This window comes from Lutjanus erythropterus, chromosome 4, assembly GCF_056507025.1.
Source record: "Lutjanus erythropterus isolate fLutEry1 chromosome 4, fLutEry1.hap2, whole genome shotgun sequence".
In the NCBI taxonomy this organism is placed as follows: Eukaryota; Metazoa; Chordata; class Actinopteri; order Lutjaniformes; family Lutjanidae; genus Lutjanus; species Lutjanus erythropterus.
The window spans coordinates 10,032,572-10,057,274 of record NC_139320.1 but is presented as its reverse complement, the minus strand read 5'-3'; the positions used below and the strand labels follow the sequence as shown (position 1 = coordinate 10,057,274).

The window sequence follows — 24,703 nt, the reverse complement described above, 5'->3', positions numbered from 1 at the left end:
CGTGAGGTGGGCATCGACTAGGGCTGAGTATTGTTACTCAATGCCTTTAATTTATTTATTATTAACAGAAATAACCTGCATTCATTACTTTTGTTTTTGTTTTGCTTGCAACCAATTGCTGGAAACATTCACTGTAAAGAATGTTGCCTTAAATAACTGACTCACTACTACAGTTACAGCTTACAGCCACATACAATCTGTGATGGTGACGTCAAGTATGGTGTATTTGACAGAGTTTGTAGTTCGGCATTCCAAGATACCACGAAATTCTCAAAAGTATGGAAATAGAAAAAAGGTATTGAATGAAGTATTGGTGTCACTTTCAGGATACTGGTATTGGCTCTGGTTTCATAATTTTTTAAATGATACCCAGCCCTGACATTGACCAATGTTTGACCACCCTCTTGCTCTTCTCCCACTTCATGGCTCTCTTGCCCCAGAACACAGTGTATCTTCGTCATTCCCATCAGAGCTGCTCTAAATCACCTTTTTACTGTATTCCTTGGCCTCTTGGATGTGGTCAGTCCCAGTCCCGCCATGTTCACTCGGAGTTTGCTGAGTCTACTAGCTAATGGCAGCTACAGTTAACAGCAGTTAGTGATATTCTGGTGATATGCTGCCCTCTCTTTGTTTGGAGTAGAAATTTGACAGTTGGCCAGTTCTTACGTATTGCACCTTTGACGCCCGACATTGAAAAGATGAGCTCTGCTAATTTTCAACATAATAAATTTGAAGTAGCCAATCTGGATATCTTGAGAGGTGGGAGGCTGTAAATTCAGGACTGCATGCTGGGTGGTTTCTGTTCGTCAAAGTGATTATTGACTTTGTCAGAGTGGAAAATTTGCACCAAACACACATAGTTCACAGTGAGTGTGTTGCTGGACGTGACAGAATATGTCACGTTATTCGCTTACATTTAGACAAAGACGGTTATTAGGCTAATTGTTGTGCATTTTTTCTACAGTTTAAACATGGGGATAAAAATGTGTCTCATTTGAGAATAAAATTATTCATATAAAAAAATTAAGTGCTTCAAATACACAAATACAAGCTCTACATTTTTTGTTACAAATTACATCTTAGTTTTTCTACCCTGCAAAATACAAATTACAAAATACTCAAAAGTAATTAAATATGTATAGTAAGTACAGTTAATTGAAATACTTCCCCCCTCTGAAGACAAGCAGCTCATAAAGATAAGGCGGAGGATCAGTGCATAAAGTGGCAGAGAATGGAGGAGAAAGTGAAAACCACCTTATGTCAGTTTGGGATTTATCTCCTAATCCCTGCATTTTACTCCTGAGGCTTTTGTCATGTGATTCATCCCATTCATTTCATGTTATTAATGTCATTATGTCATTGCCTGTTACTATTTATACCAGACAGAACAGATATACAATAAAATTGGACTTTTCTATCAACCATTCATCCATCTTGAGATGTATTAAGATCTTAAAAAGACAGCCAGCAGCCTTCTTTCTCTCCTTTTAATGGCTGGTTACTAATGATATCCATTGATGTAGAGGATCTGTAGAAATTAGAGCCTAAATGACATCTGATAGTGTCTTTATATCTACATTGATGTGTCTTAGCCAACACCCAATTTTCTCCCCGCGCAGAGAGAATTTAAGAGATAGGGCTAATCCAGGCATTGTTGACACAATCCGGGAAAAGGGATTAATTAAGTATCATTGTCTGAGAAGAAACTTCTCTGGCTCGGGGCACAGCGTCTTCCCCTGGCCTCCAGCCAAGCTGAGCTCAGCACTTCTTTACACTCCTCCTCTACACCCCCCACAGCAAACACACACACACACACACACACACACACACACACACACACACACAGAAACACAAAGATCTTAAAAGACGCCTCGCTACCCGGCGCTCTAAACTGGAAGAGGGCGTTTGAGAGAGAGGATATATGGTGGTCTATCTCCCCTAGGACAACTTATCTGGCAGCAACTCTTCATCTGTGCTACAGTACCATTGTTTTACAGCAAACATCTGTGGTTTCCAGCTCCTCGGGCTCAAACGGCTACAGATACGACCCACAGTAAAGTAAATATGACAGACTTGAGCAGGCCTAAGGAGCACAGCAGTTAACTATCACGGCTGTGTGAATACTTTGTTTTCCTGAATGAAGGAGGATGTCCACAGAAAAAGATGATGAGGGTGGTGATGGGGTCGAGTCATGTGACCCATTTTTTCCTCCAGTTGAGAGGCAGATTTCCAAAGGGCTCTCTGGACACATATATTAGATTAGAGATATTAGGATAATGCATATGGGATGAGATGGATGTCTGCAGTTTGGCACACAGACTGGAAGTTGTTTGGGTTGAGGTGACCTGAATGCCTGTCAATTCAGTTTGTGCACTGTACGTGGGCGTTGGTGTAAGTTTGTGTTGGATCAGGGCTGGACAATATACTGATATTATATTGGTGTTGTTATGTGAGACTAGACATTGACATGTTGACTTGACATTGATTTTGGATATCGTTATATTGTGATATTTTATGGTCTTGTCTTCTTTCAGAGGCTGCATTACAGTAAAGTGGTGTAATTTTCTGAACCGTGAACTATGTGTGTTTGGTGCAAATTTTTCACTCAGACAAAGTCAATGGTCACTTTGACGAACAGAAAGCACCCAGCATGCAGTCTTGAATTTGCATTTTGATCAAAACTTTTAAAATGTTTTTTTTTCTTTAAAGGGGAATCTGGACAGGTTACCATGTTAATATTTCCACTGATAAAACTTTGACAACCAGCTAGCTGGAAAATTTTTATGATCCCATATCTTACAATTTATTACCTCAGCAGTCATTCAGTTCAGCTTTAGTAAAGAATACAGATAAACAATCTTTGTTAGTTGGGGCTGCATGATATGGTAAAAACAAAAGTCATACTGTGATTATTTTGGCAGATATTCCTGTTGTGATATGATTTAGGATTCGTGTTGAGTGATCAATTTAGGTCACACTTTTCATGTTCTCTGAAAAAACTTTTAAAATCATGATGATGTGACATTTCTTGGGGTCTGTACTAAACTGCAAATTTTAGATACTTTCCTTAATCCATCACTGTTAACATTAACAATCAATTAATCGATTACTCATTAACAAAAAACTAAGAAATTTTCCTATACCAAATGGTACCAAATGAGTGTTTTTTGTGCTCAATCAAACAAATGTTCTTACATCTGGAGAACATCTGGAGATGTCCTACAGATGCAGGACAGCACATCTCTGCAGCTCTACAGTGCTTTAGAGTTGCAACGACAAGTCAATTAATCGATAAGTTGTCAACTATTTAATTATTAGCCAATTATTTTGATGATCAATTAATCATTTTGAGTCATTTTTCAAGAAAAAACGTCCAATGCTCAGGTTTCTTTGAATTGTGTGCGAAACAAGACATTTGAGGACATCAACTTGCTCTGAGAAACAGTGATCAACATATTTCAACTTTTTCTGAGATTTTATAGCAAAAAAACAACTAATCAATTAATTGAGAAAATTATCAAAATATTAATCAATAAAGAAATAATCATTAGTTTCAGCTCTACAGTACTTCATTATAATACTGCCTTGTCACACATTTTTCCGTTATCAAAAAATTGTAGCCTCTGGTCTTTGGATATTGCACTTGGCCATATTGTGATTTTGATAATATTTCGATTAATTGTGCAGCCCTGGTTTTATGAAGTAATTATTACATCTGTGTGCATACTGTGTTAAGACATCCCTGTAAGATGTATGTATACACAGGTTCTTTCATTATTTTAATACTGTAAAATAGTACAGTGTTACAGTTTATTTACACTCTGCTATATTATTCAATGTTCAAACAGCTTTCATCTTTGGTTTTAAGTGTCACTTAAATGTTGACTAGTGCAGTTCTTCCTCAGCAGTGCACACATTTTCTTGTCCACGCACTCCCCCTCTTCATGTCTGATATGAGAATGTTGCCTCTGTACATGTGACACTTCACTAACTCTGTCTCCCTCTCTGTCACCCTAACAGTCAACAGTGAGGATGTTGTCTCTACGCGGCTGTACTTTGTGAACGCCTCCCTGCAGCGGGTGACCTTCTCCAGCTCGGTGGGGGTGTCCCTGCCCTGCCCTGCGGGCGGCGCCCCCCATGCCGTCCTGCGCTGGTACCTGGCCGCCGGAGACGACATTTACGACGTGCCCCATATCCGCCACGTGCATGCCAACGGCACCCTCCAGCTCTACCCATTCTCCCCCTCCGCCTATAACAGCATTATCCACGACAACGAGTACTTCTGCACTGCTGAGAACCAGGCGGGCAAGATTCGCAGCCCCAGCATCCACATCAAAGCAGGTGAGGGATTGACACACTAGATGCAGTTTAACTAATGGTTGAAGAGACTTATTCTATTTGAGTCGTCTGGATGCATTTTGAAATTATTTTCAATGGTGACATTACTATTTTAGCTCAGTTTTTGGATGCCTTTTGTACAAATCATATCAAACTACACCCAGAGAAATGCACTGTGAACTATCCCTTTAAAAATAATACCTATAATATTGTCTTGCTGTATTTATAATAATAATTCTAACTTTATTTATATTGCATCTTTTAAAAACAGTTGCCAGGCAAAGCAAGGCAGGGAGTCAGAAAGCACTGTAACACCAGAAGCTAAACAGTAAGGCCTAAAAAGATCAATACCAAATGAAGATAAAAGTTGAGACAAGAAGACAGAAAAGACGCTAAAAAGCAGGATGCAGAACGTTGAAATATATTACAATAAAAATAAAACAATGAAAGCAATTAAATAAAAGAATAATTAGGAAAATAAAATAAGATAAACATAAGAACAATAAAAAAAATAAGTGACTAAATAAACAAAAAAGAAAACAGAAGACAGCATCATTTAAAAGCAAGTTTAAAAATGGGCTTTAAGAAGTGATTTAAAAGTTGTTACTGATGTTCCAAACCTTGCCTCCTCAGACAAGTTCTTCTAAAGTTGAAGGACTTTGATGGAAAAAAAAACATGGTTACCTTTAAATTTAAGCCTCGACTTTGGAGCGTCTTGGCTGTATACTGGTTCATAAGGGGGTCAATATTTCAACTCTGTAGCTTGGGGCCAGACCCAGACAGAAGTGATGAGGAAAATCTTAAAATCAGTTTTTAAAATGCACAGGGAGCCAGTGGAGGAAAGCCAGGACAGGGGTGATGTGATATCGTCTGTTGAAACCAGTACCAGTTTGTCGCACACGTTGGAAACGTCACAACATATACAGCCCAGCATCTGTAAATATGGTCACTGAAGCGGCCGTCATATTGGCACCCTAAACCAACAACTTCTCTCAGCGGGTAAAAGTGTCCCAGAGCTCGGTGTCGTGACCCTGTGTATTGAAAATCCTCCAGAAGACAGACACACAGCCACAGAGACAGTTGGCTCTGTGACCTGTCCGCACTCCCTGCCAAGGTCAAAGCTGGAGAGAGGCGCTGAACACACTGAGGGAAGGTGTTACTGCTCTTTCTCACTCACACACACACACACACACACAAACACATAAACACCATAAACACATGCATATGACCTAATGTAATACACACTGGATACACGTGTATACAACACATGCACGAATGTGTGTTCACACGCACATATTCACTCAGACACACACACGCTTACATGCACACCAGCCTGTGCGTAGCTCATGCCAGCAAGCCTCCTGTCTCCCAGTCTCTCCATCTGTCCATGGACTGGAAAGTCCCCTAACTGCACACACACACACTCTCACACACACACACACAGACACAGACACACACAGCCATTTTCGTCAAGCTGGCTCTTGGTGTTTAGTTGCCAGCTCTTTGTCAGGGTGTTTGGCAGGAGAGATTTTGGAGAGTCAGCTACAGACATGGAAAGATGTGAACAGAATCATGAAAAAAGTGGATTTTCAGGTCATGGTAATAGCCAGGCAGACATTTTGACTGTGTTGATCAATCCTGCATGAAGAGACAGTCAGCACTTCGATTCCCCACACACAGAATTATTCTCCAAAATGCTGCCGGATTCTCTTCCTCACACACACACACACACACACTCATATAAACACACCCATATGGCTTGTGTGGTCCCCAGAGGAGGACAGTCCCTCCAGCGTGAGAGTGACCTTCTAGCCAGCCTCAGTGTTGGGATGACCTTCCCGCCCAAATAATTACAACAATTAATCAATTAAATGCTGAGGCAACCACAACTCCACAGCTCCATAACCAGGGCTCACGTGCATGTGTGTGCACCTCATTACCTCCTGAGTCCTACACACACATTCATGTACACGCTCACACACATACACAACCCCACAGTTGCCATGGGCGACAGAGGCGTGAGCGCTAGGGTGTGGCATGCCCTGTCTCAGGTGGCGCAGGAGAATGATGACAGCTGACAGCTCGCAGTGTGACACCCCCTCCCAAAAAAAAAATCTGCCCCACCCCCGCTCCCCTGCTCCCCCCTCACCATCCGTCTCATTCTCCCTCCCTCTTCACATCTTCACATCTCTCTCTGTCCCTCTCCCTCTTTCTCACCCTCTCCCATGCATGCTGATTGTGGTCCAATAATAGCACGAGCACCTGTCTGGATGGCTCTACATTTATTAAAATCACTATGTGGGCTGCTTGTTTCCCTCTATATGTTTTTATTTGGCTCGCTCATAGCAGCTAATTGAGTTTTTAGTTTTTAATCAAGCTCCTTTGTAAATACCAACCTATTGCACACATGTACTCTATTTTTTGGTTCAAAAACGTAAAACTATTTAATAGATTTCATGTGGTTTGATACAGGACCTGACCAAAACTAGATTTCTGGGCCAATGCCAAAAGAGATATTAGGGAGTAAAAAAATTCCAATATTAATTATTTTTCATCCAGTATATTCTTTATACAGAATACAATACAGAGAGTATAGAATAATAAACAGACTTTCAAAATTTAACTGATTAAATTTGTATTAACTGACAATTAATTGATATTCCTAAAATGGCTGTAGTTGCCGCTCATTTGACATTTTTTGTTTGACAGAGGCATTTATTGAAAGAGGAAATTTAAAATTAAACTTAAAATGAGGAAAAAAATTGTAAAAAAAAAAAAAAAAAACAAGAAAAAAAGAAAAATGTGTGTTTTGTATCTTATTAATTATTAATGATTAATCAATTATTATTGTTTTCATTTGTCAGTGAAGGAAAATGCACCAATTTTGCCACCCTAGGTCCCTCAAAATCATTAACAGTTGTGACAAAGATATGTAATGGAGGCAGGATATTTTACAATTTAACAAATAACATTATTGTCCAAAATTATGTCAGGTCCCTGAAAGAGTAAACTCTCACTGGTATTTTTTTTTAAATAATAATAATAAATAACTATAAATAAAAAACACAAATATTTGTATTCATTAAACCTGCGTTAAAAAAAAATCAAATATGCCTATAAAACTAACAAATAAAAACAATCATGTATTATCTGAAAGAAAAAAATCTGTGCCGTGACAGACCAGTATCGGTCTGATAATTATTGGTCAACTGATCGGGCTCTAATCTGAGAAACAGCTCAACAGCTGTTCAATAATAACGAGTTTGTTTAAGGAAGAATCATCACAAACTGGAGTGTTTATGGCTCTCAGATTTCAGGTGCATCTTTAATTTGCTCCTTAACTACAAATCATATGTACTTACTATTGAATCCTGGTGGTATTTTCCAAATGTATGCTGTAGCATTTGTCTTTTCTTACTTTTCAGGCAGACATTAGTTTCCATTCATTACATATACAAAAATCAAACGGCAAACTTTTAAAACTGGCTTGAGTTATGTAATTCATCACACCAGACATAACTGATTTGTCATAACAATTAGATAACTGGGACAAAAATGAAACAAGACTTGATGTTCTCTCTCTCTGCGATGCATTATGCAACTCAAGTACATTTCAAGAGGCTGCCATTTAATTGTCACACCATATGGAAATTAATTTAATCTAATGGATGCTTTGAAGGATGGAAAATTAAATTCAAATAACAACAATAGTTGAAAACACTACAGGAAGATTTTTGAAATACGTGCCCCTAGGATTTGAGGTAATGGGGATAAACATCTAAAATCACCTGTTATGTTTTAATTTTTTTTTCAATAAACAAAAGGATCAAATGAACTGAAAATATATTTGCTTGTCAACAGTTTCCCTCTGATTGCTCACCTCCAGCCTGTACGAGTGTCATTTACACTGCAGCATGTATTTGTGTTGGATGGATTCTGTTGTACCAGTGGTAATTTTTATTGTATGGCTGTTTCACTTTCTCTCTAAACAGTGTGGATTCAAAAAATATAATGCCTATAGTCTGCAATGATGTTGGTCTTTTTTTTTTCACCCTATTGTGCAGCGCTTACTCTCATCTTATGTCCTTCAGCATGCAGTCATGTTGGATGGATTCTTTTGTACCAGTGGTTATTATTGTAGGGCTGTTTCACTTCTTCAAACTGGTTGCCTTAGATTAACAGTGTGGAATAGAAATTCCTATTAGGAATTCTTTTAGTGTACAATCATGTTGAAATCATGAAACTCCTTTCTTCCCATAGTATTTGTCTTGTTTCTAAAACATGATCCTTTAGTTTTTCATATTTTTTCAGGTACTTTTTCTAGTTTTAGTTTTAAACAAAAAAAACTATCAAAGTTTTATTACATATATTAATCAGCTTAACATAATCATTTCTGAGAAATGTATTTGTTGACATTTTAACTTACATGTAACTCATTCTTGGAGACCTCTTTCAGTTTTGAAACTGAGTTCTACCTACAACAACACATCATCTCCACTGATTCCTCCTTTTAGAGAGGAAATCGGTTAACTTTCCAAAAAAAATTTGTCAGTTGTCAAACCAAGCATTGTCAAGGAAAAACAGCAAAGAAAATCAATTTCACATTGACAAAAAGATTCAGTACTAAGCCACTTTTGTGAACTGGAACCTGACCCCTAAAGCAAAGCTTTTTGTGTGTATGAAATATCCAGCAGTTTGGCAGCATCTAAAGCCTCAGGTATACGGTCTTACTGTATTTTAAGGATTCCTCTCCTCCCCTCTCACACCTGGGCATCTCCTCCCAGTGCATTTAGCATGTTTTTTCTCCACTTTTTTCTTCTTCAGGATATACAAATCATTTTCACGTTTGGTAAGAAGTTAAGGGACCCAGTGTCAGAGGTTTGCAGATACAGTTAGTCATTGCGGTTTGTGCTAGAAACAAAATTCAGCCTGAGTCAGAGGGTATTTTTGTGCCTCCCCTCCTTGCACAAAGTTAATAAAATGATATGAGGACACCTGTTCTATGAGCTCACCTTGTCTCCCTTTTGTCCCGACTAAAACACACAAACCTATGGAGACCTGGGCCAAGGCAGCAGGTGTCTAGATCCCTTCCCTCCATCTGCCCTCATCATCTTTTTTTCCTGGCTGACATTTCCTTACTAATACAGTAAGTGGGGTCCCTGAACCTGGTACACAAGGACTGCTGTTCTTATCATTCAATAATGAAGCGTGTGTCCATTCATTTTTCCTGTATTTCATTATTTTTCTGCTTCTCTATCTCTCCCCTTCTCTGTGTTTTTGCTGCTTGCTTTATGAATAAGTAAATGCAGTATTTGGTTTCCCTGTCGTTAATTATTGAAGCGACAGTGATACAAGACTTGCCTCCCAGTGCGCCCAGTGCACCAGACCCATGTTTTAGCTCGTTCCTAGGCAACCAGGCTGCATATAGTCAGGCATCAGTAACATCCTAATGATTCTGCTGCGCATGCGATGAGGGGGAGTGCAATTTACACACAAATCAGTTGGGCTACCATTTGCATCCTGTCACAAGGCTTAAGAGAATGAATATGTAATGTTTTTTTCCTCTGTGTCTTTCATATCTTGGAAGAGGAACGTGTGTTAAATGACAATGCTATCATAACCTCTTACTTGAGCTGGTTACATGGTCGTGTACAAGAGCATGTTGCCATACAGGATGATTTTGACTGATTTTAATTGGGAGAAGAATGCCTGAACAACACTTTCTTAGAGGTTAGCAAGTGTTTGACAAGCTGGGGGTCAAAGCAGAGGAAGTGCAAACCTGATGTGACCTTGACTGGATGTGAACCTCCGCTGAACTGACGTGTGATGACTGTCATCATTGCACCAAACATTTACAAGCTGTCAAGCTGGTTTTAAACACTCTGTGAGAGGCGCAGTGGGCATTGGGGATTTTCCCTGCTATTGACGAGAGGCAGGAGGGTCAATCAGAGAGTAAATAAAAGATTGAAAGAATTGGCTGGGCCGCAACAGACGAGGCTACTCAGTCGATCCGAGATATTGATTCGCAGGTAGATGGCATCAGTGAGAGGCAGGGGCTGTTTAAATGAAGAATTGAAATGAAGACTTGATTGGAATTATTTGTCCTTTAGCTTTGACTTGTTTACAAATGAGGCTTCAGCTCAAATTAGTGTCCTGTTTGTCAGGTGACCAAAGTGAGAAGTGATAAGTTTCCCAGAGGATATCGTACTGCAACCTTTAATTTTGCTGAGCTACAAAGCAGCATCAGTAACACCTCAGCTGGTAGTCTAAAACAGTGGTTCTTGTTTTGAGTTGCAACCCCTCCAAATAATCTGGTAATCTGGTGTTAGTGAACCCCCAGGTTTCCTGACACCATTCATGGATTACTGTAGAACATATGAAAACTACAAAACTCATATTTGAACGCTTGTTCCTTATGTTGAAAGTCTTTTAGAGTCCAACATCACTGAGAGTTGCATCTTAGCTCTCATTACACGCTGCTCATCACAGTATTTTATTTTTTTCTCCACAGCCATCTGGCAACCCCCAGAAATAATCTTGCAAGACCCTCTGGGGTCCAACCCCCAGGCTGAGAACCACTGGTCTAAAGGATAGATATAGAAACGATGATACCGCATTCAGCTTTTGGTTGTGGCCAAGCAGCTCAGTTGGTAGAGCGTTTGCCTCATGTAGTGAGGCTGTAAGTCTTCTGCAGCAGCTGTGGGTACAACTCCCACTTACAGCCCCTTGCTGCATGTCATTTCCCTCTTTCCTGTCATATCTTTAGCTGTCCTATAAAAAACAATAAAAGGCATTTTAGCCTTTGTGAGTTTCTCTAAAACTTGTTTTTTGTTTTAGTGTTTAAAGGGGAAAAATAAAGATTAAAATAAAATATTTGAGATTTATTATATTTTTGTCATTGTTTGTGTAATGGAAAGTGTCCAGCCTGCAGATGCAGAGTGATCATTGTGTCAGGGTGAACATATGAACTGTGTAGATGTTCTTCTCTTAACTGGAGTCTGAGGAACAAATATAGTATTTTTTGTTTTATTAATGCATTGATTTAATTATTAACACAATAGCAAGCATCCAGATGAGTTTCTAACAATATGATAGGGGTGTTTATGATGATTTCTTATTCAATTAATTGCCATTAAGAATTTAATCAATTAAGATTGTATTAATCGATAGTATAGAAATGGCAGTAATTGCACCTCATTTGACATTTCTTGTCTGGTTGAGCCATTTTTGAGTAAGAAAAATTAGGAAAAAAGAAAAAGAAAAACAAATTTGGAAAAAACATGCATTTTGCTTTTTTGAATCATTTAATTGTCAACATTTTCAACTATTGGTTAAGGAAAATGCACAAAGTTTGCATGCATACAATTTAATATATATAGAAATCTACATTTTTCACCTGCACATCCCGGTGGAAGTTAAGGAAGGAGGAAGGTTAATATTTTGGCATAGAGTTGATTACATCACCCCCAGTAAGTGAATTTAATCCCAAAAAGCAACCACTATCATGATCAGTTCTTCACTTTTCCAACAAAACCAAGTTTCATGAAAATCTGTTCAAAATTAAGTGAGTTGCAGTTGATTGTGTAATGAAATCTGCATCTGTTAAAACACACTGTATTGTTTAGTAGTGGATCTTGACCTCTGGTGATGGTGGCCACACAAACTCATTGTGGAGACATACAGCAATGGCCAAAGAAGAATCTTCATTTCTATATCTATGGTCTAAAGACATGAAATCCAATGTTATAAACCCCATTTGTGTTTGACATGGTTACACATATGATGCAAGGTTACGTTTCATCAGTGTTGACAGAACGGTCCCTAATCCACTCCCAATCTGAGCTCCTTCACAAGTCAGGAAAGAAGAAAGAAAGGGTCCAAGGTCCAGCCAATTCTGAAAAAGTAGAACGGTGTAAAAGCAATGGACGGAATCAGACAAAGACTTGGGAGATTAAACCTCGGACTTTAAGGTGAAAGACTCCCCACCATTTGGACAAGGACATCGGCTTTGGTTCCACTGGGTTCCAGTGACAGTGGCGGCTGGCATAAAGCATTATTAATGACCAAGGAAACTGGCCTTCAGGCTAGGCGTTAATTATATCACTGGAGAGCTGGGGGAGAGAGTGAACACACGGGAGGGCGGGGCCACTCCCTGTGTTGTGTGTGTGTGTGTGTTTATTTTACATTGTTAAGCCATTACTGTCCTCATTTCTAAGGGAAGCCTGGTTGAATAGAAGTGATAGATTGTGGTAGATTGTGATGCAGAAACAGTCCCCATCATCGGCCTTCCTGTGGCCCCATCCCTATTTTATTTTTCCATCAGATAGTCTTATTTTGTATGTGTCAGATTTCCTGGAAAAAAATTTGGCAACGCTCCTTTATACAAATGAGATCAGTGTGGAGGTTAAGCCTGCACAGTTCAGCTCAGTCGAGTTCAGTGTTCATTCAGTCAAGCTAACATGCCCTTGAACTACCTGTCTCTCCTCCTCTCCAAAATAATCCATTAATTTAATTTCATTTTACTTAATTTATTTAATGAAAATTTATGCTCTGATTCAGCATTTCACATTCCTCACTAATCTAAATGTGACAGAGTTAACTGGAGAGATAATTTGGTTAGCTACAGGCTACTGTTTTCATCATTAAGCCCGTCTTAATCACCACCATCCTTTCTGTACACTGGCACAGATTCACAGCGTAGTGCTCTGCATGCCATGTGCACGGGGTGTGTTTTTGATGCCTGGCGCCTGCATGTGACAGGTCCATCAGCCGTGAGCAACCCTGCACTCCTCGCCGTCTCATAGCATCTGTGGCATCGTTCTTTAAAAGGCCAAGGGCCGCTCACTGTGTATCCCCTTCAACGCAGCTCCATGTCAACCCTCCTTACGATCATAGTGTGACTTCAAATCTGCATCGAAAGAGAGAAACTCTGGCTTAATGTGGTTCAACAGGACACCAGACAAGTTTGTTTACTAAAACTGCTCCTGCTTTCACTCAGGGTTAAACTGGACAGAGGGATGTCAGCTGTACAGTGTCAACATGTGTAGTACAGAAGAGTGTTTCTTTTATATAGTGCTGAAATAATTATTCACCTTATCAGTTAGCTCTCATCTTTAGGTTTTAGACTGCTGGGTGGACAAAATAACAAGCCTCAAGTTTGATCTTATGACTATTGCCATCTTGATATGCACAGAACATGAACAGTACCAACGACAGCGAGATGGGAGGTGCTGCCTCATCACAAAGTTATGTGTAGTACAGCTAAAGAGTGCAGTAAAATATATTTCTGAAAACAGGAAGAGGCAATGCAGTAACAAAATCTAGATCCATATTTGTTTAACATCGCCTATTTCAACAGTTTAATAATGGCAGCTACCTGGTCACCGTCTTTCTTGTATTACACCCAGACAGTGCACTAAGCAGATGTAAATAAAGCAGAGACTGATGTGGTGCAACTCTTTGCTGTAGTAATGCTTTTCAGTGAGGAAAACAGAAGGACAGGCTAAATGCGTCTGGATGATAAAGTGTTTGAGGACACGCATCAACACGGGTCATTTATTCTTCGGCCAGAACAGGAAGTGAGATTTTAACTGTCAGTCTGTGAGCAGTAGTATGCTGCTGGCTGACATTAGCCTGAAGAGCTAGCAAGTTTACTGTTGTTTGGAGACTTCGTCAGCTGCCCAGCCGCTCCGTCTCCCTGTGGGCTGTCTGTCTTCTCTTTATCCTGTTCTTGGAGTCTGTCATTAATGCTAACTTCATGCAAGCGTGTGTCTGTGTGTGTGTGGCTGTGACATTACTGTCTGTGATGCTGCATGCACGCATCACCATTGTGCAGAAGATGTGTGTGAATCTGACCGGTACAGAATCGGAAATGTGACACTGACCGGCTGGTCATCGGTTGGGGCTGGTCACACTAAAAAACAGCTGGTTCTGTTCTCTGGCCAGTTAGTGCATCTCTACTAACTTTACCTAACTCGAGATGTGACTGTAGCCTGTATATGATGCTTTTATAGGAACAACATCTTTTAACCATCTTCAAAATTTGGCATAGCACATAGTTAATATATCTAAATACAGGAAAAGAGGAGGTTGACAGATATCAAGCTTGCTCAACTGTTATTGGATTGCAAAGTAAAAAGAGGCGGGGCTTAGGAAGGATCAGTTGGTGAAAATAATTGCTACTTGCAGCCTTGCTTTTATCTCAAAGCTAACTAAGGTGTCTGTTTTCACTTCTACCACTCTGTCATTACTTTACAACTTAAGATCAAGGTTTGTTGAGCTTCACCCCCCCTTTCTGAGACCTCCATCACCACCCAGCTAACATCCTTTTGTGGACTAACTTAAGCTCTTTTCTCCGCACACCAGTGTTCAGGGAGCCCTACACAGTCCGTGTGGCCGACCAGCGCTCCATGCGAGGTAATGTCGCCGTGTTCAAGTGCCTCATCCCCTCAGCCGTCCAGGAGTACGTCAGCGTGGTGTCCTGGGAGAAAGACACCGTCTCCATCGTCCCAGGTAGGAAACTCAGCTGATGATAGTCATTAAAGAAGACAAAAACCACCTCCACATCCACCTTGTGCTACTGTCCAAATGTGCCTCTCTTGCTGAAATGAACTGTCACTGCAAACTCGATCCATTTGACCATGAGGGTTATATTTGGCCGAGTGCATGCTCGCTGTGTTTGATCAGGTGGTGGATAATAATGGAAAGCAAATGATCTAATGTCATCCCAATATGTCAATGGACTCGAGAACATTTGCCCTGAGAGAAATGAGAAATCTCTCTGGTTATTTTTAGACTGAATAAATCCCAAACCACAAATGCTTCAAGTTCTGTCAGCATTTTAAAAAATGTGATTTTCTTCCAGATTTTCTCCTTGTTTGCCATGTTTGTGTGATTGCTGACAGCCCTTAATCGATACTAATCAATTCAATTGTGTCACTGACATCCCCTATTTTGTCAGTGAGAGAGGATGGAGGAGGGTTTAAAAAAATGGACCAATCAGTCAAAAAGAAATCTGATGAAATGGCCTTTCCCTCGCTCCTCACTCTGACTGACACTGCTGTGGTTAATAGCTGTGTTACAGGGATAAATCAGACATTAGTAGACATGCAGTGTGCGTGTGTGTGTGTGTGTGTTTGAGAGAGAGAGAAGGACGAGGGGTGTGTGTGTGGACTCGGGCGATCTAATTTGATGAGTGATAGATCTGTTTAGCTGCTCATCACAGTCACCCAAAAGAGAGCAGCCACACCTCTAGGGCTCTGCTGTGTCTGGAACTGTTCTCCCTGCTTCATGTGAGCCTATATGCTGTTAGAAAAAGGGGTTCCAAAAGTGTTCTTCCTCAAGGGCTGTGGCTCTACCTAGAACCATTTGCTTCTGAAGAACCCTTTTATGAAGAAAAGCTTTGTCAAGGATTTTTTGTAAGACTAAGGGTTCCATTTAAAAGAGTTCTTCAAAGAATACTGAAATCCTTGAAGACCTCTTTCGTGAAGGGTTCTTTGGACCATGATATAAAAAGGTTCTTGGCAGAGCTGGATGTGTTTAAGATAAAACCCATGGGATATAAAAGTGTTTGCAGTAACCCTCCTGCGTGGGTTCTAGATACAACCCTACAACAGAAAACGATACGACTGATGGTAGAACCTCCTTGCTGGGTTCTTGATAAAACTTTTGGAATATAAAAGCATTCTCATTAGAACCCCTGGTTGGGTTCTAGATTAAACACTTGGAATATAGAAGCATTCAGAGTTGAAAACCCTAGTTGGGTTCTACATAAAACCCGTTATATAAAAGTGTTCATGATAACGCCCTGTGTGAGTTCTAGATAAATCCTTGGGATATGAAAGGGATTGTGGTAGAACCCCCTGGTGGGTTCTAGATCAAACCCTTGGAATTAGGGATGCACCGATACCACTTTTTTCAGACTGAGTAGTACAAGTAAAGTACAAGTACTTTCTTTTGGTTACTTGCCAATACAGCGTACCAAGTTTCTTCTTCATGTCCCTCTTGTCTAAGAGCTAATTAGTTCCTACCTGTCATTATTTAGGGGGGACAGATATGAGTGTGGTGCCATGTGTGCAACAGTTTTGTTGAGCCTGCTGTGAACCCTAAAGAGTTAAGTTGCGTGGTCAGGCTGTTTTGGTGAAGAATAAATACACAAAGAGAAGTTGTAGCAGCTTATTACAAAGAAATGGGCGGCAGTGTTTTTTCTTCTTCTTTGGATTAATTTGCCGAGGCATTCAACTAGTTTACACCCGCCAGGACTTATTGGACAGCGGCTGGCTGCAGTCTACAGGTGGACTCTGTGCATTTATTTCAGTTTTACATGGACTTACATGGGATTTTACAAACAGTGTCCAAAGTCGCTGCGGTCATTAGTGGATGATGTTGAGGACAGTAAGTCTCTCGCTGATGATGACAGCACGTCCAAAGAAACAGGGTAAGCATCAGCAAACACCTTGAGCTGTGCATCATGGCAGTTCTGTTGTGTTATGTTTATTGAGTGGCTACTTTTCATGATGTGGTATCCAGTGTTGTATTGGAGTAGTTTTATGAGTATGAGTACGTGAGGACAGTAGCAGACCAATATCCGATGCTGGTATCGGTATCGGTGCATCCCTACTTGGAATATAAAAAAAGGTTCTCACAGAAACCTTAGCACCCTTAGTGGGTGGAGAGACTGTTTAGAAGCCCCAGAGAGAGTTGTGTGTGGAACTATTGTACAATAGAAGGATCTCCTTTAAAACCTCACATACAATCCATACAATCATTTGTATGAGGTTCTCAATAGAACACTGAAAGTTGGAGCCTTTATTATGGGTTCTACTGGGAACCAAAAGAGATTCTCCTATGGGCACAAGCCAGAGAGCCCTTTATGGTTCTAGTTTGCACCTTCATTTCAAAGAGTGTATTCAAATCAGCTCATGTTTGACAGAGGAATAATATTATCAGTTTGAAACAGAGCCTCGTACATGTTGCTGTACTGTATGTTGTGTCTATGTGTGTTCTCTCTGTGTGTGTGTGTGTGTGTGTGTGTGTGTGTGTGTTTGTGTGTGTGTGTGTGCAGGCTTGTGCGGTGCAGTGTTAACATTTGCTCCGTGGAGCAATGGCAAATTGTAGGGTGTCAGATGAGACTGTTTAGGTCAGATGATACGTATTGCTCCCTCTGCCCCTTATCTCGCTCTCTGATACCGAGCACTCCTTTCATCTCTCTCAATAGTGTGTGTACAGAGGTGTGCGTGTGTGTGTGTTTGTGTGCCTCTTTGTATGGCTCTGTCCTTCACACGGGAGCACTCATTGATCCAGCACAGCTGTTGTGTGTGTGTGTGTGTGTGTGTGTGTGTGTGTGTGTGTGTGTGTGTGTGTGTGTGTGTGAGAGAGAGAGAGTGAGAGTGAGAGCGTGTGTGGCCTAAGGGGGGTTTCCAGTCTGGATCGATACGGCTTGCTGTTGGATTCCCCTCTCTCTTGTCACGGATCTCTCAGTGTGTGAGCGGGCCATTCTGTTTGACGGTAAAACATGCACATATGAACAAGCAAGAGCATGTGTGTCAACATGCACACACACACACACACACACACACACACACACACACACACACACACACACACACACATTCACATGAGCAGGTTTCTGTGGTTAAACTGATCAGGACAAGTCATCCATATGCTTTAATATAAAACCTGTAATATAATTTGCGATGTGAACATATGACCATAGTTAGGACCTGACTGATACTGGATATTTGGGGCAGATGTCAGCAATTTCAGGTATTGATAAATCAGCTGATATTCTTTACAAAGAATATAATATAGAGAATATAGAATATGTAAACACACATCTTTTTGCAGTTCCCCTAAAGTGATTGATTCAGATTCCAGTTCAGAGGGAGCTATGAAAAATTAACATGCACACATAAAATGCTGCCTATGAAGTGCACAAATAAAAACAATCTGAATTATGTTGTTAAAAAATGTTTTCATATCGGCACATATCAGACAACATATATGCCATAACCGATATAGACCGATATAGCTCTGACAACCAATATTGGTGTATTATCGGTCGACTGATATGTTGGTTGGGCCCAAACCATAATACAGTAACAATATATTTACAGAATATCCATATCAATATTTAATGTAAAATTAAGCTTATACTGTAGAGTCTTCATAAATTTTAATCATGTCCAGATGTTCAGAAATATACTGTAAAATTCAGTATATTCTTGGAGGGGTAAAGAATATGACACTAATTTTAGAGCTAAATAGTAGGCTAATTAATAAAATGTCAACATAACGTGTTTTGCTATTGACTATTCTGATAATCAGTTACTAATTTCAATTAATTTTCAGGCAAAAATTCTCACCACTTGCTTACTCCAGCTTCTCATAGGCGATGATTTGCTGGTTTTCTCTATTTAATATCTTTGTAAACTGAATATTTTTGTGTTATGGACTGTTGATCAAGCTAAGAGGGTTGCAATATACCTTTATTGAGGATAACTGTGATATTAAAAAATATTGATAGCATTTTAATAATACATATATGGTAATATCATGTATCCAGCACCTCTTAAACACATATTATAAATAATATCTGTTTCCTTCTGTTTACGCTTTTCGGACACTATAGACAAAATGATTAATCGATCAATCCAGAAAATGTTCAATAGCTTATTCGATAATGAAAATAATCGCTTGAATTTGCATTTGAAAATGTTTAAGAGCTTTTTTGTTTTCCATCTTTCTCTCCCTCTCTTCTTTCTCTCTCTCTGCAGCGCTGATGAATAGGTCTTATTAGTAACACAGAGCTCCTCTTCTTCTTTCTGTCCATCTCTGGCTCGTAGCCTTCTCTCATCTCTCTCCCTCCCTGGTACAGACTGGTGGCCTGTGTCAGCATCATGGCCACACATACACACATACACACATACTCACACACGGAGTGCACGTGCGCACCTCTCCCACCCCACTCACACTCCAGCACACACCTCATCTATCCATCCATCCACTCCATCTATCAGCTTGTGGTGGCATGTACAGCTTTCTCTCTTTCAATAGCACTCGAGATGCTCTAGTGGTTCGCCATTTATTAGGGACAGTGTGTGCCAAGGTATTGGCTTGACAGGATGACACATGTCACACAGACGGCCGTGTTGGTCAATAAAAGCTGAGTTTGAATGGGCTTTGATGAAGAGGCAGGAGGGTGTTTGCTGACAGCTGGCCTCACTGCGAGACGACCCTGCCTGGGTGTCGTGTCACTGTTTGACAGCCAAATCTGTTTGCGTTGAGGCCCGTTCATGAAGCAAAGTGTGCGTGTGGGGGGTGGAGACAGATACATAGACGGGCAGACAGTCAAACAGAGGGCTTTGTGTGTTGACTGGCTATCCTGGATTTTACTCCCCTGTCATACCTCCCCTTCTCCTGCTATCTCTCTATCTAGCCTCGTCTCCCCCTCTAATTGATGGTTTGCTGGTGTTGCCGTTGGTTAGAAAATTAGCATTTGTTTGCTTGTCAGTTAAAGAAACTGAAAGAGGACGCTCTGTTGACGGATGTGTATGAAGGAACTTCATCTGTGTGTGCGCGCACACGTGTGTGTATGTGTGTGTCACTTTGTTAGTATCCATCTCCTCCTCCAGTTGGAGCTTAAAACAGTGTGAGTTTTATCTGGTCACCATGGTAACGGGTGCGAACCAGCGGGCGGAATGAGGAAGGTGTGAGGATGCATCGCTGCCTGATTTTTATTAGTGCATCACCACGGCTCGGCTCTGCTACACACACACACACACACACGCACGCACGCACACACAAGCAGATACACTTCAGTGACAGGTAGTGTAGATATACATGTCATCACTGTCAGGACACTGAATCTTTTATCTCCACATCAGAAGATAAAACCTTTGTAAATTCTAAAATGTGAATATATTGTGGTTTCTTTACTTCTTCATGACAGTAAACTTAAAATCTTTGGGCTGTGGACAAAACAAGACATTTTAGGGTGACATCTTGGGCTTTGCAAAACCATCTTATCTCGTTTCATAGACCAAACAACTGATCGATTAATCAAGAAAATAATCCTCAGATTGATTGACAAGGAAAATAATTGTTAGATACAGCTCTACTGTGGAATGAGACCAGTAATATGACTGGGCCAATGTATCTGCAAATATCATCTTACTGCAGATATATTAACAGTTAGTCCTCCACTATGGTAACATTGTGATTTAAAAGCCCTCTATGTTTGAGGTAGAGCGTCCCCTAAGAGTTATTGCCATGTCCCATTTATTATTTTATTATTAAACACAAACATAGCAACCCCTGTGAGCTAGTTCAGGCAATCAGTGTGAGCTGCACTACTCTTCACATGTGACATGTCTCACTCTCCATAGTACGTGCCAAACGCGCCCTTCCAGTCTGGCGGTTTATTTAAACTGCAAAACCTTCCCATCTCTCCCCCTGCCTGTCAGTGCCATTGCTGCCTTGCATCAGTATCGCTAGCCGCCACCACCACCCCAGCGTCCACCTGCAGACTCTGACAGGGGCTTTAAGATATTTTGCTCTTCACTCCTCAATATCTCTACGTAAACACAATCTGCAGGGAGTGATGAGGTTAGAGCCTAGATGTCAAACTCATTCTGCTGCTGTAATAACGATTTAAAACATGAGTCACACTGAACTAAGTTACAGACGTGGAACAGAGACAAAGACCCATTTAACTCAGCAACGGTACCATTGTTCATGGCAGTGTTTCACTTTGGACATCTTCATATGCCAGTTTGGTAGACAAACCCAACCCTGAGCAGAAAAGCAACATGAAATTGCATTAGAGACATGTCTAAAGGCATTTACAGGATTTTAAGGTTCTGGAAATCCTTGAAAACACTTGAAAAACTTGAAAACATGGAAACTGCTTGAAACTGTACTTACTTACTTACATTACTATCACAATAAATCCCTTCCTGACTATGTTTTTTAGATAAAGACATAAAATAAGTCACATACTGGATTGGCTCAGCCAGGTCGTATAGAAAGTCTGCTTACAGACAGGTGGAACATTTTGAAACATGAAACTTTGTTGTGTTTTCCTTTAATTTTTCTTCCTTCTGATTTTGGTTGTTAATGGCACTATAACATCTGATTTAATGTGATGAAAAAGTGACATAATCATTTTGAAGTTACATATATAATTATGTAATTTACCACAGCTGTAAGGTGCTGGAAAATACATCCTGAAAGGTGCTTGAATTTGACCTTTGAAAAGGTGTAGGAGCTGTGCATTTAGGGTGTCACCATCTCAAAGTTATATATTTACAATGTGTATAATCATGACTTTTTCAACCAATCTATCATTATTTGATTTTTTAAACTTCTCAAATATCAGTAACAAAAATCAAGTATTATAAAACATGTAATCATAATCTGCAGTGCACTCCAATACACTTCTGTGTTCTCATGAAATACTGCTCAAAGTCAAAATGCTAAAATAGAAAAGTAAAGATTTGTCTGGAATTATTTACAGTACAGTTAATGTTCATAAATTTGTGCTATTTGTAGTCAGTCTTTCTCTTGGGAGTTGAAGAAAACATGACTTATGACTACCACTATCATAAAAATACACAGATAAATGTTTAATATAATTGATCCAACACTTCGAAATGTCACACACATTAGATTTAGATTTATTTCCTCAGATACAAATATCATGCTTATGTGAATCACATTGCATACTGTGAATATATTTAACTGATGGCACCTGAGCAGTGTGCTTCACTGAATGTTGGAGAAATCATTGACAGTGTGAGTCATATTACATCAGTAATAAAGGCTAAGAAATAACTGTCTCTAACAACCTAAATTTAGCTGTAACATTTAAAAATGCTCTTTCCATTTTAAGAAAAAAAAACATGAATAATACAATAATCTTAATCATAACTTGTTCAGAAGTTCCTGTGGATTCACTGAGTCATTGATTGGCTGATTTAGTGGGAGAGACGGAGAGCGGCAGAGTATCGAGGGTGAAGAGGGTGTGGAAATGTGTGACGTCTGTGTTTTTGCATTCATTGATTGAGGTTGTTTAATCCCTCTTCTCTTTCACACACACTGCCTCTCTCCTCTCTCTCTGTGTGAAGTGTAGCGTCACCACAGCTGCTGCGGCTTCTGTCCCAGTCTCCATTTTGTGGCCACTCTGCAGAGGCCCTCTATCCTCTATCTAACCACTCTTCTCTTAACTTCATCCCTCTCTCAACCCTTCCTTCCTTTTCTAGAAGCACTTATTAGGAAGAAGTGACAAAGCGTCGTCTTCTCCTTCCACTCCGTCAGAGCTGAAAGTGAACAACAGATAGGCGCAAAAAATGGCAGAATAGGCAGAAAAAGAGAAGACAAAGTGGCACAAAAGCATGACATGCTGAATTATGCAGATGGCAAAGTGGGCAGCATAGGATGGAGGGATGATGGAATGAGGCTGGTAGGTATATGAGAGGATGGGCAGATGGACAAAGAGAGAGGTGTGTGTGTGCTCTGTTTTCTTGCTGTCCCCTGCACCCCAGGGAGGAAGAGGAGGCCAGGGGCTCTAAAGCCGCTGTGTCCTGCCATTAAAGATGCATCTGACAAGCGCTTAATGCCCCCCCCACCCTCACATACCCTCTCTATCCTCCACCTCTCTTTCTCCTTTAGTCGTTCTTTATTCATCCCTGTTTTGACCATTAACCATCTATGTGTGTTTGTCTTTAGGATGGTAGCAGTTTGTACCGAGTGTGAGGGGTTGTAGCTGTGGAGGGAAAATAGGTAGTGTTTACTTATTGATGTGTGTTTATGGGCTGTGGTGTGTGTGTGTGTGCATGTGTGTGTGTGTGTGTGAACCTGGCAGTGATTCGTGTTAGGTTGGGTTATTTATTCAGCACTCGTGTTTGGATGTTTTACAGAGAGAACAGGTGCAGAGCGACTCTGAGCGCGCTCTGTTTGAGCGGACTGTGTGTGTGTGTGTGTGTCTGTGTCTGTGTCTGTGTCTGTGTCTGTGTGTGTATGTGTGTTAGAGACAGACAGACAGACAGAGAGAGAGTAAGACACAGGGGCATTCACTGCCTGTCCGGACGCTGATAGGGCTGCAGTGTGTATCTGAGTGGTTTACATGATTTGATGGATAGATAGATAGATAGATAGATAGATAGATAGATAGATAGATAGATAGATAGATAGATAGATAGATAAAGAAATTACTCAAAACGATTAATTCAATCAATTTAGTTGGTGATTACTGAACTGGAAAATTCTTAAAATTCTCTTTATCTTGGTCTTATACTTAAGGAATCCCTTAAAGTTGCTGTTGGAGAAAAGACCTCAGGCTGCCTTCACACAGTGAAACTTTCATGCACCTAATTGCAAGTTGCAAATGACATGAAACATAATATACATGCAACTTGACAGTTACACAGAATATTTCAAAAATAGTCAAAGTCTCATGCAACACAATTTAATTTAATTTTACTACAGTGAGCTGGCTAGACTGGTAATTTTTCATCTGTTTTATTGATCTTGCTAGATTATATCAAGTGGGAAGTGTTATTCTAACTATATTAACATCTTTGATCTTATTCTGTATCTGTTTGGACGTGTTGTGTGCTTTTTCTTCTAGCACTGGCTGGCTACGTTGTTTCATAATGTCTATTCTGCAGAATACAGTAGATAGAAAGAAAGACAGACAGATAGATGGTGGGAGAGATGGAGGGAGGCTGAAGGAGGGAGGGAAGTAGGAAGTTCAATTGACTACATTTACCATCAACACATGACTAAACATCCTCATGAAAAGTGCCAAATCTTCCCTTTAATGTTGCAGCTGGAAAGGGAAGGGCTTTTTGATAGATAGATAGATAGATAGATAGATAGATAGATAGATAGATAGATAGATAGATAGATAGATAGATAGGTAGTTAGATAGATAGATAGATAGATAGATAGATAGATAGATAGATAGATAGATAGATAGATAGATAGATAGATAGATAGATAGATGGATAGACACTACATGCACAGGAACATGGATGTTCTGTGTAGAGATTGAAATGGCGGGAGAGATGGAGGGAGATTGAAGGAGGGAAGGAGGGAGGTAGGGCTGTGCACGAGGAGAATTTCAATGGCACTCCAATCATGCAGGCAGTCTCGTTAGCCCAGGGAACATTTGCATAGCGCTTCGGCGAATTCATTTGGCCTTACTCAGAGAAGATGGCTCCCTTTCCTCTCTGCTAGTTAGTTATTCATTAACCGCATGCAGCCAAGGTGTGCGCAAGTGTGGATGCATGTGAATCTGTCCAAGCATTTCTGTTTGTTTCTGACCTGCAGGCCGACATGCTTTTTAATTTTTATACTGTATGTG

General features: G+C 40.2%; 1 protein-coding gene across 1 annotated transcript in view; it reads left to right on the top strand.

The window, feature by feature from the left end:
- Positions 1-24,703, top strand: part of dscaml1 (Down syndrome cell adhesion molecule like 1) — a 140,603-nt gene that overhangs the window by 10,951 nt on the left and 104,949 nt on the right. The window contains exons 2-3 of the mRNA XM_084716922.1: positions 4,021-4,341; positions 14,704-14,850. Coding sequence (XP_084573048.1) covers positions 4,021-4,341; positions 14,704-14,850 — 468 coding nt within the window. The remainder of the gene's footprint in view (positions 1-4,020; positions 4,342-14,703; positions 14,851-24,703) is intronic.